The sequence below is a fragment of the Kogia breviceps genome, chromosome 4 (genome assembly GCF_026419965.1).
Source record: "Kogia breviceps isolate mKogBre1 chromosome 4, mKogBre1 haplotype 1, whole genome shotgun sequence".
Taxonomy (NCBI): Eukaryota; Metazoa; Chordata; class Mammalia; order Artiodactyla; family Physeteridae; genus Kogia; species Kogia breviceps.
Window position 1 is genome coordinate 157,564,505 of NC_081313.1, and position 13,669 is coordinate 157,578,173.

General features: G+C 37.6%; 1 protein-coding gene across 5 annotated transcripts in view; it reads right to left on the reverse strand.

Annotated features, from left to right (window-relative positions):
* Window positions 1–478: 478 nt before the first annotated feature.
* GABRB2 (gamma-aminobutyric acid type A receptor subunit beta2) overlaps window positions 479–13,669 on the reverse strand; it is a 300,505-nt gene continuing 287,314 nt past the window's right edge. For all 5 annotated transcript variants that reach the window (XM_067032264.1, XM_067032266.1, XM_067032263.1 and 2 more), the window contains exon 10: window positions 479–4,555. In XM_067032264.1, the coding sequence (XP_066888365.1) occupies window positions 4,208–4,555 (348 nt within the window). In that variant the 3' untranslated portion in view covers window positions 479–4,207. The remainder of the gene's footprint in view (window positions 4,556–13,669) is intronic.

Here is a 13,669-nt window from a genome sequence, read left to right on the forward strand (position 1 = left end):
TGTGTGTGTGTGTGTGTGTGATAGCAAATTGAAACCCTTCTGTCTGGGATCCCAAACCATTTATGCAAAAGGGTATTTAAATTTCTCTGCTGGGGCTGCAGCAACTGTATTTAGTAAAAAATAAATAAAAATTAAGGAAAAAAACCTAAACAATTATTTGTATCTATCGACTATTCATTTACAGCATGTTTAATTATTTACATAAAAACACATCAACTTAAGCCATAAACAGAATTAGCATGTTGCCTTACCATAAAATACAAATTAGAAGTTAAAAATATTTAAGAAATCTGTTTTAATATTTACACACGTTCAGTGAAAGTTATGGTTGCTCACATTACGTGGACTCTGTATACTCAGCAAAATGGCACGATTGCTACAGTTGAGAGTATCTGCCCTAACCAACATGGTGGAGTTCAGTTATTTTTTTTCCTCCTCCTAGGAGGAATTTTTTTTTTTTATCATTTTGTGTTTTCTTAAGACATTTTTCTTTTTAAACCACCAATGGACAATGTTATTTGTTTCCTTGAAAAAGAGAATAGACAAGCAATGTGAGAACTACTTAATTTCCATGTTCTGAGGTACAGTACTATTGTGGTGTCAAACTGTGCAGTGGTTCATAAGAACTGTAGGCACTGATTCGCTGATAGAGAAATGCTCAGTACCCTGTATTACTTGTTTCAATGTTGGTTTGTCAGTTGCCAAATGAAAAATATTCACACACTGATTTAATGAAGGAAATAAAACATATTAGCTTATTCCTTTTGTTTTCCAACATATGAATGCATATATATGTATGTATGTTTACATGGATCTATATATACACATATATACATGTAGATATGTTGTAGACCTGTTTGTTGGCTGTTTTTGCTATTGAGTATGACTTTAATCATAAAATTGGACAACAGTTACCTATAGAAAATGGAAACTGTCTTAGTTGCCAATTTAATGCGGGTTTTGCTTAACATAAACATGACTCATTTCCCCATTATGCATTCCACTGAACTTTCTCTATGCATTGTGCTTTTGTAAGCTGACAGATTTTTGTGTTCCTAATGCTAGAATGTAAAGTCTTTTGGTTCCTAAGCCATTTTTATTATTATTATTATTTTTTCACTTAGCACTGCTTTTGAAGAAATGAGAAAAGGTCTAGATGGCACTGCTTAAGTCTTTTCCCGTTACTGAATTGCAGTAGAAAGAATTGTAACATTCCTTATGCAAACACATGATTATGTTGCATGAGTTTTCAGTTCTGAAAATGCATTTCATACCTACTAGCAGTCATGTACAATATATATACAGATTGAGATCAAAGATTTCATTTAGACTGTGCATTTTAGAGTCAGAATTTGCCTATGAATTTCACAAAGATGAAAAACACCTTAATTGCTGGCTATCTGGATGTTTTATTACCAAAAGAAAAACTATACATATATGTATAAACTGATAGTAATACCATATCAGAATTGCCAAAACACACTTTTGTGGTCCTTAAATTTAAACACTGGATATCAAGCTGACTGGTCTTTTTGAAGACTTAAAGATCTAGCACCCCTCCCTGACCCTCCCCCAATTTGGTGACTAAAATCCAATTCAAATACAATAAAAATACGCTTTAAGAATAAATTCTATATCTACTGTTATCTCTGGGCAGGATGAGGCAGTTTTTTCTACCTATATGGTTATTGAATGCCAATATATGGATTTTGCTCTAGGGCTTCTGTTTCAAGGTCCCATCTTCTCCTTTTCCCTAGATTTTTCTTATCACTGCAGGGGGAAATGAATCCCTGGTCATATGCTTTTGAGGCTCATGTTGCAAAGCTGCTTCCGTCCACTTTGATCTAGATTTCTCTATTGACTTCCCTGGACATCAAAATTTTGTTGTAACCATAAATGACAATATGAAGGATTTTTATGGCTTTTATGATAATTACAATTAAGAGTCCAGTTTTAGATTGGAGCTCTGAGTTGTCTCTAGAAAAATCCTTTCCAGAATGGCATTTTGGAGTTGTACACCTGAGTTATCAATATGCTCCTTCCTGATATATGCTACTCAAACTTTAAGCCCTAGTAACAAGGGGCAGGCACTTTTATTTGCGTGATGTCCCAAAATGATTGCCCAGGGGAAAGTGTGTCCCCAGAGAAACTTGAGGAATCTCTGCTCTGAGCCCAGGGGCAGCATGTAGGTTAGATTCTGCCCAAAGATCATACTCATAGGTGTTCAAGTGTATAATCAAAAAAATAAGGGCCAGAGTTCCCTATGCTGGTGAAAAACAATATCATCCCATTTGGGGGTCAAATTCAGAAAGCTGGATGCTAAACCTTTTTTTTCTCTAATAGTGGGAATAGAAAGGCAGCAGGACTCCATCATATTTGAAGCTGCTCAATCATCAGGGAACGAAAACATACATTTTATCCACAGGCAGATACTGGCCTTGGCTACTATGCACAATTAGGGATGTTACTCTGAAAAGAAGTGTTTATTTTAAAAATAGAAAGAGTAAAGTCATCCTCCAAGAAAAAGTTCAGTCAAATCAAACTCTAAGGAAAAATGAGCAATTCACTATTTTCTCCGAGAAAGACAAAATATGAACCTCACATTGACAGAATAAAATATATTAGCTTATTCTCTTTCCTGTCCAACATATGAATGCATATATCCAATTAGTATAGAAAGAAGCACAATGACATAATTTAAAAATTGAATAAAAACAAGACATCGTGCCTGCCTGATTATGTTATATATCTTTCTGCAGTATCAACCGAGGCTCATAACATTCACCATGTTAATGTTATTCTGTTTTCCATGACTTTTCCTATTTTCTTTGATTAGGCAGATTGCAACATACACAATGAAATCACCCTTAAAAAAAAATCAAACCCAGCAAAACAACAAAGTAACCCTACTTGTGCACATAATCTTTGAAGTACTGTTTGCTATGAAAGATACAAAGGTGAACTTCACTGCACATAAGGAAACATAGTTCTCTCAAAAGCTCTCCAAAGCCTTACTTTGTCTGTCTCTTAAGAATATAATCAGAATTTCAGAAGCAAGAAAAGTTGGAAAAGACCATTAATCCTCTAAAGAAATGAACAAATCCTTCCTTTGAAATAACCTATTAAATTCAGAAATAAACTGTAGGAAAATGTTGTAGAGAGAGCTGACACTGCCTAAGAAAAGCATCCTGTTTGCTAGCTCTGTCTGTGCTTTATATTCATATATTGGAATGACTCCCAGTGTAACCTAAGATGCTTCTAATTCCACTAACTTTTCTATTTGGGGGTTGCCTTTTTATTAGATAAACTATAAAAACCTAAGTATGCTGTCAGAAGCTTGTGGGGTTGGAGGAAAAAAATCTCTCACTCTACCTTTCGCCACTGAATACAGTATGTGTGGACCAGATGCTGCAAGGGGCTGATAAGGGTCATGCTGCTCACTTGTTTTAATTTTGTTACAACAGCTGTTTCTGGATTTTCCACTCTGGGTTATTATCTCTTAGTTTAACGACCTCGGAAAAAGCCTCTTAGAAAAATTTCTTTGGCCCCCATGCATGAAAACTTTCAGAAGTCTCCCCTTCTCTAAATGTCAAAGTGGAAGATGTTGGAGTTGATTCCTATGCTCAAGCAAACAGAGCCTGGCCAAACTGGTTTCCTGAGTCTCTGTCTTGACTCTCCTGTCCTGTTTGAACTACATGAGAACCTTCTACAATCCAGTGGGAACTAACTTCCCATGGCACCATTATCACCTTAATAAGACAGGCATAGACCATCTTCAGTTAGCATGTTTGCATGGCACGGCAGACCACATGCTAACCTTAGGAAGGAAGATGGGGAGTTATCTGGGTATGACCGCTTCTCTGCGAAATGACTGATGACGCTATTGACCCTTCTAGAATATCTTCTAAATTACTGCCCTCCGTATAGGTTGTGTACTAAGCAGATAAAGTGGGACACTCAGACTCAGTCTTGCCAGCATGTGTACAAATCACTTGCATTTTAACTGGAAAACCACAGGGACCTTAGTGTATTCATGACTTAGCAGAAGCAACCCAAATGGTATGAAATGGACCACAGGATAGGCCAGCAACTAAGGTATTTTAGCATCACTTTTGTCCTGGAGTGATGTGTTTTCCAAGTTCTATGTCAGGCTGTACAACTGGTTTGAGGAGGAATCTAGTCCTTGCTTCCCATGGGAGGCTATGTTTTAGTTCACATAGTAAAGCCAATAGACGATGTTGAAAAAGGAAAAAACCACTGGGAAGAATATGCGGGACCACCGATCTATGGCATTCACATCAGTCAAGTCGGGGATGGTGATTTTCAGTTGGGAGGCGCGTCTCCGCAGGCGGCTTTTCTTCTGTGCCACGTGCCGTTCCAGGGCATTTCGGCCAAAACTATGCCTGGGTAACCCGGCTTTCCGATACTGGATGCTGGAGGCATCGCAGGCCAGCATTGTGCTCCTAGGGTCTCCAAGTCCCAGCACGGCCTCGGAAGTGGCCATTTCATTTTTTATCTCAAGAGTGCTCAGTAATATGTTCTCATGGGGGTCCATCTGGAAAGGAGAAGAACCAAACAAGACTTTCAAAATAATAAGCCTTTACTGGTGATTATTACACAAGGCACTATGATATGTAGTTTAGAAATTTATCATAGTGGTTAAAAGAACTGGATTTGCAGTGACATGATCTAAATTTGAATTGTGGCTCTGCAACTATCACCTATGTGAGTTTCACCGTCTTCATTTATTAAATGGTATAATAATCCAACCCTACAGGATGGCTGTAATGATGTAAAGGTATAATAGATTGTTGCAAGTATCATTTACATGATTTCTACTTAAAGCACGCAGAGAAATGGAAAGCATGACCCCCCTTTAAAGAATTTACAGTCTTAATTACAACTACCTAAAAAATTAAACTGAAATAGGTATGCAATAGCATTAGAGGATGAATTACTGAATTGTGCTCAAAATAGAAGCCTAACTACAGATGAATTCATGATAAAACTAGAACTAAAAACAGTAGGTAAGGAGAGGTCTTCAAGATGGCAGAGGACAAGGACATAGAGATCACCTTCCTCTCCACAAATACATCAGAAATACATCTATGTGTGGAACAACTCCTACAGAACACCTACTGAATGACTGAATGCTGGCAGAAGACCGCAGACTTCTCAAAAGGGTCTTTGTGCTCCAGCCAGGTGTCAGGACTGTGTCTCTGAGGTGGGAGAGCTGAGATCAGGCCACTGGTCCACCAGAGACCTCCTGGCTCCACGTAATATCAAATGGTGAAAGCTCTACCAGAGATCTACATCTCAATGCTAAGACCCAGCTCCACTCAAGGACCAGCAAGCTACGGTGCTGGACACCCTATGCCAAACAACTAGCAAGACAGGAACACAATGCCATCCATTAGCAGAGAGGCTGCCTAAAATCATAATAAGGTCACAGACACCCCAAAACACATCACCGGATGCGGTCCTGCCCACCAGAAACACAATATCCAGCCTCATCCACCAGAACACAGGCACCAGTCCCCTCCACCAGGAAGCCTACACAACCGACTGAACCTACCTTAGATACTGGGGGCAGACACCAAAAACAATGGGAACTAAGAACCTGCAGCCTGTGAAAAGGGGACCCCAAACACAGTAAGTTAAGGAAAATGAGAAGACAGAGAAACACACAGCAGATGAAGGAGCAAGGTAAAAACCCACCAGACCAAACAAATGAAGAGGAAATAGGCAGTCTACCTGAAAAAGAATTCAGAGTATTGATAGTAAAGATGAACCAAAATCTTGGGAACAGAATGCAGAAAATACAAGAAACGTTTAACAAGGAACTAGAAGAACTAAAGAGCAAATAAACAATGATGAACAACACAATACATGAAATTTAAAATTCTCTAGAAGGACTCAATAACAGAATAACTGAGGCAGAAGAACGGATAAGTGATCTGGAAGATAAAATAGTGGAAATAACTACGCAGAGCAGAAGAAAGAAAAAAGAATGAAAAGAACTGAGGACAGTCTCAGAGATCTCTGGGACAACATTAAACGCACCAACATTCGAATCATAGGGGTCCCAGAAGAAGAAGAGAAAAAGAAAGGGACTGAGAAAATATTTGAAGAGATTATAGTTGAAAACTTCCCTAATATAGGAAAGGAAATAGTCAACCAAGTCCAGGAAGCACAGAGAGTCCCATACGGGATAAACCCAAGGATAAACACGCCGAGACACATAATAATCAAACTGTCAAAAATTAAATACAAAGAAAACATATTAAAAGCAGCAAAGGAAAAACAACAAATAACACACAAGGGAATCCCCATAAGGCTAACATCTGATCTTTCAGCAGAAACTCTACAAGCCAGAAGGGAGTGGCAGGACATATTTTAAGTGATGAAGGAAAAAAACCTACAACCAAGATTACTCTACCCAGCAAGGATCTCTTTCAGATTGGATGGAGAAATTAAAACCTTTACAGACAAGCAAAAGCTGAGAGAGTTCAGCACCACCAAATCAGCTTTACAACAAATGCTAAAGGAACTTCTCTAAGCAAGAAACATAAGAGAAGGAAAAGACCTACAAGAACAACCCGAAACAATTAAGTAAATGGTAATAGGAATGCACATATCAATAATTACCTTAAATGTAAATGGATTAAATGCTCCCACCAAAAGACACAGACTGGCTGAATGGATACAAAAACAGGACCCATATACATGCTGTCTACAAGAGACCCACTTCAGACCTAGGGACACTTACAGGCTGAAAGTGAGGGGATGGAAAAAGATATTCCATACAAATGGAAATCAGAAGAAAGCTGGAGTAGCAATTCTCATATCAGACAAAATAGACTTTAAAATAAAAACTATTACAAGAGACAAAGAAGGACACTACATAATGATCAAGGGATCGATCCATGAAGAAGATATAACAATTGTAAATATTTATGCACCCAACATAGGCGCACCTCAATACATAAGGCAAATACTAACAGCCATAAAAGGGGAAATCGACAGTAACACAATCATAGTAGGGGACTTTAACACCCCACTGTCACCAATGGACAGATCATCCAAAATGAAAATAAATAAGGAAACACAAGCTTTAAATGATACATTATACAAGATGGATTTACTTGATATTTATAGGACATTCCATCCAAAAACAACAGAATACACATTTTTCTCAAGTGCTCATGGAACATTCTCCAGGATAGATCATATCTTGGGTCACAAATCTAGCCTTGGCAAATTTAAGAAAATTGAAATCGTATCAAGTATCTTTTCTGACCACAACGCTATGAGACTAGATATCAATTACAGGAAAAGATCTGTAAAACCACAAACACATGGAGGCTAAACAATACACTACTTAATAACAAAGTGATCACTGAAGAAATGAATGAGGAAATCAAAAAGTACTTAGAAACAAATGACAATGGAGACACGACGACCCAAAACCTATGGGATACAGCAAAAGCAGTTCTAAGAGGGAAGTTTATAGCAATACAATCATACCTTAAGAAACAGGAAGCATCTCGAATAAACAACTTAACTTTGCACCTAAAGCAATTAGAGAAGGAAGAACAAAAAACCCCCAAATTTAGCAGAAGGAAAGAAATCATAAAGATCAGATCAGAAATAAATGAAAAAGAAGTGAAGGAAACAATAGCAAAGATCAATAAAACTAAAAGCTGGTTCTTTGAGAAGATAAATAAAATTGATAAACCATTAGCCAGACTCATCAAGAAAAAAAGGGAGAAGACTCAAATCAATAGAATTAGAAATGAAAAAGGAGATGTAACAACTGACACTGCAGAAATACAAAAGATTATTAGAGATTACTACAAGCAACTCTATGCCAATAAAATGGACAACCTGGAAAAATTCTTAGAAATGCACAACCTGCCAAGACTGAACCAGAAAGAAATAGAAAATATGAACAGACCAATCACAAGCACTGAAATTGAGAGTGTGATTAAAAATCTTCCAACAAACAAAAGCCCAGGACCAGATGGCTTCACAGGCGAATTCTATCAAACATTTAGAGAAGAGCTAACACCTATCCTTCTCAAACTCTTCCAAAAGATAGCAGAGGGAGGAACACTCCCAAACTCATTCTATGAGGCCACCATCACCCTGATACCAAAACCAGACAAAGACGTCACAAAGAAAGAAAACTACAGGCCAATATCACTGATGAACATAGATGCAAAAATCCTCAACAAAATACTAGCAAACAGAATCCAACAGCACATTAAAAGGATCATACACCATGATCAAGTGGGGTTTATTCCAGGAATGCAAGGATTCTTCAATATACGCAAATCAATCAACGTGATACACCATATCAACAAACTGAAGGAGAAAAACCATATGATCATCTCAATAGATGCAGAGAAAGCTTTTGACGAAATTCAACATCCATTTATGATAAAAAACCTGCAGAAAGTAGGCATAGAGGGAACTTTCCTCAATATAATAAAGGCAATATATGACAAACCCACAGCCAGCATTGTTCTCAATGGTGAAAAACTGAAACCATTTCCACTAAGATCAGGAACAAGACAAGGTTGCGCACTCTCACCACGCTTATTCAACATAGTTTTGCAAGTTCTAGCCACAGCAATTAGAGAAAATAAAGAAATAAAAGGAATCCAAATACAAAAAGAAGAAGTAAAGCTGTCACTGTTTGCAGATGACATGATACTATACATAGAGAATACTAAGGATGCTACCAGAAAACTACTAGAACTAATCAATGAATTTGGTAAAGTAGCAGGATACAAAATTAATGCTCAGAAATCTCTGGCATTCTTATACACTAATGATGAAAAATCTGAGAGTGAAATTAAGAAAACACTCCCATTTACCATTGCAACAAAAAGAATAAAATATCTAGGAATAAACCTACCTAAGGAGACAAAAGACTTGTATGCAGAAAACTATAAGACACTGATGAAAGAAATTAAAGATGATACAAATAGGTGGAGAAATATACCATGTTCATGGATTGGAAGAATCAACATAGTGAAAATGACTCTATTACCCAAAGCAATCTACAGATTCAATGCAATCCCTATCAAATTACCACTGGCATTTTTTACAGAACTAGAACAAAGAATTTCACAAGTTGTATGGAAACACAAAAGACCCAGAATAGCCAAAGCAATCTTGAGAACGAAAAATGGAGCTGGAGGAATCAGGCTCCCTGACTTCAGACTATACTACAAGGCCACAGTAATCAAGACAGTATGGTACTGGCACAAAAACAGAAATATAGATCAATGGAACAGGATAGAAAGCCCAGAGATAAACCCACACACATATGGTCACCTTATCTTTGATAAAGGAGGGAAGGATATACAGTGGAGAAAAGACAGCCTCTTCAATAAATGGTGCTGGGAAAACTGGACAGCTACCTGGAGAAGTATGAAATTAGAACACTCCCTAACACCATACACAAAAATAAACTCAAAATGGGTTAAAGACCTAAATGTAAGGCCAGACACTATCAAACTCTTAGAGGAAAACATAGGCAGAACACTCTATGACATAAATCACAGCAAGATCCTTTTTGACCCATCTCCTAGAGAAATGGAAATAAAAACAAAAATAAACAAATGGGATCTAATGAAACTTAAAAGCTTTTGCACAGCAACGGATACCATAAACAAGACCAAAAGACAACCCTCAGAATGGGAGAAAATATTTGCAAATGAAGCAACTGACAAAGGATTAATATCCAAAATTTATAAGCAACTCATGCAGCTCAATGACAAAAAAAACAAACAACCCAATCCAAAAATGGGCAGAAGAACTAAATAGACATTTCTCCAAAGAAGATATACAGATAGCCAACAAACACATGAAAGAATGCTCAACATCATTAATCATTAGAGAAATGCAAATCAAAACTACAATGAGATATCATCTCACACCGGTCAGATTGGCCATCATCAAAAACTCTACAAACAATAAATGCTGGAAAGGGTGTGGAGAAAAGGGTATACTCTTGCACTGTTGGTGGGAATGTAAATTGATACAGCCACTATGGAGAACAGTATGGAGGTTCCTTAATAAACTACAAATAGAACTACCATATGACCCAGAAATCCCACTACTGGGCATATAACCTGAGAAAACCATAATTCAAAAAGTGTCATGTACCAAAATGTTTATTTCAGCTCTATTTACGATAGCCAGGACATGGAAGCAACCTAAGTGTCCATCAACAGATGAATGGATAAGGAAGATGTGGCACATATATACAATGGAATATTACTCAGCCATAAAAAGAAATGAAACTGAGTTATTTGTAATGAGGTGGATAGACCTGGAATCTGTCATACAGAGTGAAGTGAATCAGAAGGATAAAAACAAATACTGTATGCTAACACATATATATGGAATCTAAAAAACAAAAATGTCATGAAGAGATTAGTGGTAGGATGGGAATAAAACACAGACCTACTAGAGCATGGACTTGAGGATATTGGGAGGGGGAAGGGTAAGCTGTGACGATGTGAGAGAGTGGCAGGGACATATACACACTACCAAATGTAAATTAGATAGCTAGTGGGAAGCTGCAGCATAGCACAGGGAGTGCACCTCTGTGCTTTGTGACCACCTAGATGGGTGGGATGGGGAGGGTGACAAAAGAGGGAAGAGTTATGGGAACATATGTATATGTATAACTGATTCACTTTGTTGTAAAGGAGAAACTAACACACTATTGTAAAACAGTTATACTCAAATAAAGATGTTAAAAAAAATATACACAAATCAAGCAATGATACACCATATTAACAAACTGAAGGATGAAAACCATATGATCATCTCAATAGATGCAGAAAAAGCTTTTGACAAAATTCAACACCCATTTATGATAAAAACCTCCAGAAAGTAGGCATAGAAGGAACTTACCTCAACATAATAAAGGCCATATATGACAAACCTACAGCCAACGTCATTCTTAATGATGAAAAACCGAAACCATTTCCTGTAAGATCAGGAACAAGACAAGGTTGTCCACTCTTACCACTATTATTCAAAATAGCTTTGGAAGTTTTAGACACAGCAATCAGAGAAGAAAAAGAAATAAAAGGAATCAAAATCAGAAAAGAAGTAAAGTGTCACTGTTTGCAGATGACATGATACTATACATAGATAATCCTAAAGATGCTACTAGAAAACTACTAGAGCTAATCAATGAATTTGGTAAAGTAGTAGGATACTAAATTAATGCACAGAAATGTCTTGCATTCCCATACACTAATGATGAAAAATCTGAGAAAGAAATTAAGGAAACACTCCCATTTACCATTGCAGCAAAAAGAATAAAATACCTAGGAATAAAACTACCTAAGGAGACAAAAGATCTGTATCCAGAAACCTATATATTTCTGTATGCAGAAAACTATATAAGACACTGATGAAAGAAATTAAAGATGATACAAACAGATGGAGAGATATACCATGTTCTTGGATCAGAAGAATCAACACTGAAAATGACTACACTACCCAAAGCACTCTACAGATTCAATGCAATCCCTATCAAACTACCAATGGCATTTTTCACAGAGCTATAACAAAACATTTCACAATTTGTATGGAAACACAAAAGACCCCGAATACCCAAAGCGATCTTGAGAAAGAAAAACAGAGCTGGAGGGATCAGGCTCCCTGACTTCAGACTATACTACAAAGCTACAGTCATCAAGAGAGTATGGTACTGGCACAAAAACAGAAATATAGATCAATGGAACCGGATAGAAAGCCCAGAGATAAGCCCACACACATATGGTCACCTTATCCTTGATAAAAGAGGTGAGAATATACAGTGGAGAAAAGATAGCCTCTTCAATAAGTGGTGCTGGGAAAACTGCACAGCTATAAGTAAAAGAATGAAGTTAGAACACTCCTGAACACCATACACAAAAATAAACTCAAAATGGATTAAAGACCTAAATGTAAGGTCAGACACTATCAAACTCTTAGAGGAAAACATAGGCAGAACACTCTATGACATAAATCACAGCAAGATCCTTTTTGACCCACATCCTAGAGAAATGGAAATAAAAACAAAAATAAACAAATGGGACCTAATGAAACTTAAAAGCTTTTGCACAGCAAAGGAAACCATAAACAAGATGAAAAGACAACCCTCAGAATGGGAGAAAATATTTGCAAACGAAGCAACTGACAAAGGATTAATCTCCAAAATTTACAAGCAGCTCATGCAGTTCAATATCTAGAAAACAAATAATCCAATCCAAAAATGGGCAGCAGACCTAAACAGACATTTCTCCAAAGAAGATATACAGATTGCCAACAAACACATGAAAGAATGATCAAAATCACTAATCATTAGAAAAATGCAAATCAAAACTACAATGAGGTATCACCTCACACCAGTCAGAATGGCCATCATCAAAAAATCTACAAACAATAAATGCTGGAGAGGGTGTGGAGAAAAGGGAACCTTCTTGCACTGTTGGTGGGAATGTAGATTGATACAGCGACTATGGAGAACAGTACGGAGGTTCCTTAAAAAACTAAAAATAGAACTACCATATGACCCAGCAATCCCACTACCGGGCATAGACCCTGAGAAAACCATAATTTAAAAAGAGTCATGTACCACAATGTTCACTGCAGCTCTGTTTACGATAGCCAGGACATGGAAGCAACCTAAGTGTCCATCGACAGATGAATGGATAAGCAAGATGTGGCACATATATATACAATGGAATATTACTCAGCCATAATAAGAAATGAAATTGAGATAGTTGTAGAGTGGTGGATGGACCTAGAGTCTGTCATACAGAGTGAAGTAAGTCAGAAAGAGAAAAACAAATACCATATGCTAACACATATATATGGAATCTAAGGGAGAAAAAAAAATGTCATGAAGAACCTAGGGGCAAGACAGGAATAAAGACACAGACCTACTAGAGAATGGACTTGAGGACATGGGGAGGGGGAAAGGTAAGCTGGGACAAAGTGAGAGAGTGGCATGGACATATATACACTACCAAAGGTAAAATAGATAGCTAGTGGGAAGCAGCCACATAACACAGCGAGATCAGCTTGGTGCTTTGTGACCACCTAGAGGGGTGGGATAGGGAGGATGGGAGGGAGATGCAAGAGGGAGGAGATATGGGGATATGTGTGTTGATATAGCTGATCACTTTATTATAAAGCAGAAATGAACACACCACTGTAAAGCAATTATACTCTAATAAAGATGTTAAAAGAAAGAAAAAGAAATACATCTGCTTATTCATTGCCAAAAAATAGAAAAACCACAGGTTGGGGGGCTTCCCTGGTGGCGCAGTGGTTAAGAATCCGCCTGCCAGTGCAGGGGACACGGGTTCAAGCCCTGGTCCAGGAAGATCCCACATGCCACGGAGCAACTAAGCCCGTGCACCACAACTACCGAGCCTGCGCTCTAGAGCCCATGTGCCTAGAGCCTGTGCTCCGCAACAAGAGAAGCCACCGCAATGAGAAGCCCACGCACCATAATGAAGAGTAGCCCCCGCTCACTGCAACTAGATAAAGCCCACGTGCAGCAATGAAGACCCAATGCAGCCAAAAATAAATAAAATAATAAGTTTAAAAAAAAAAAAAAAAAAGAAAAACCACAGGTAACATATAT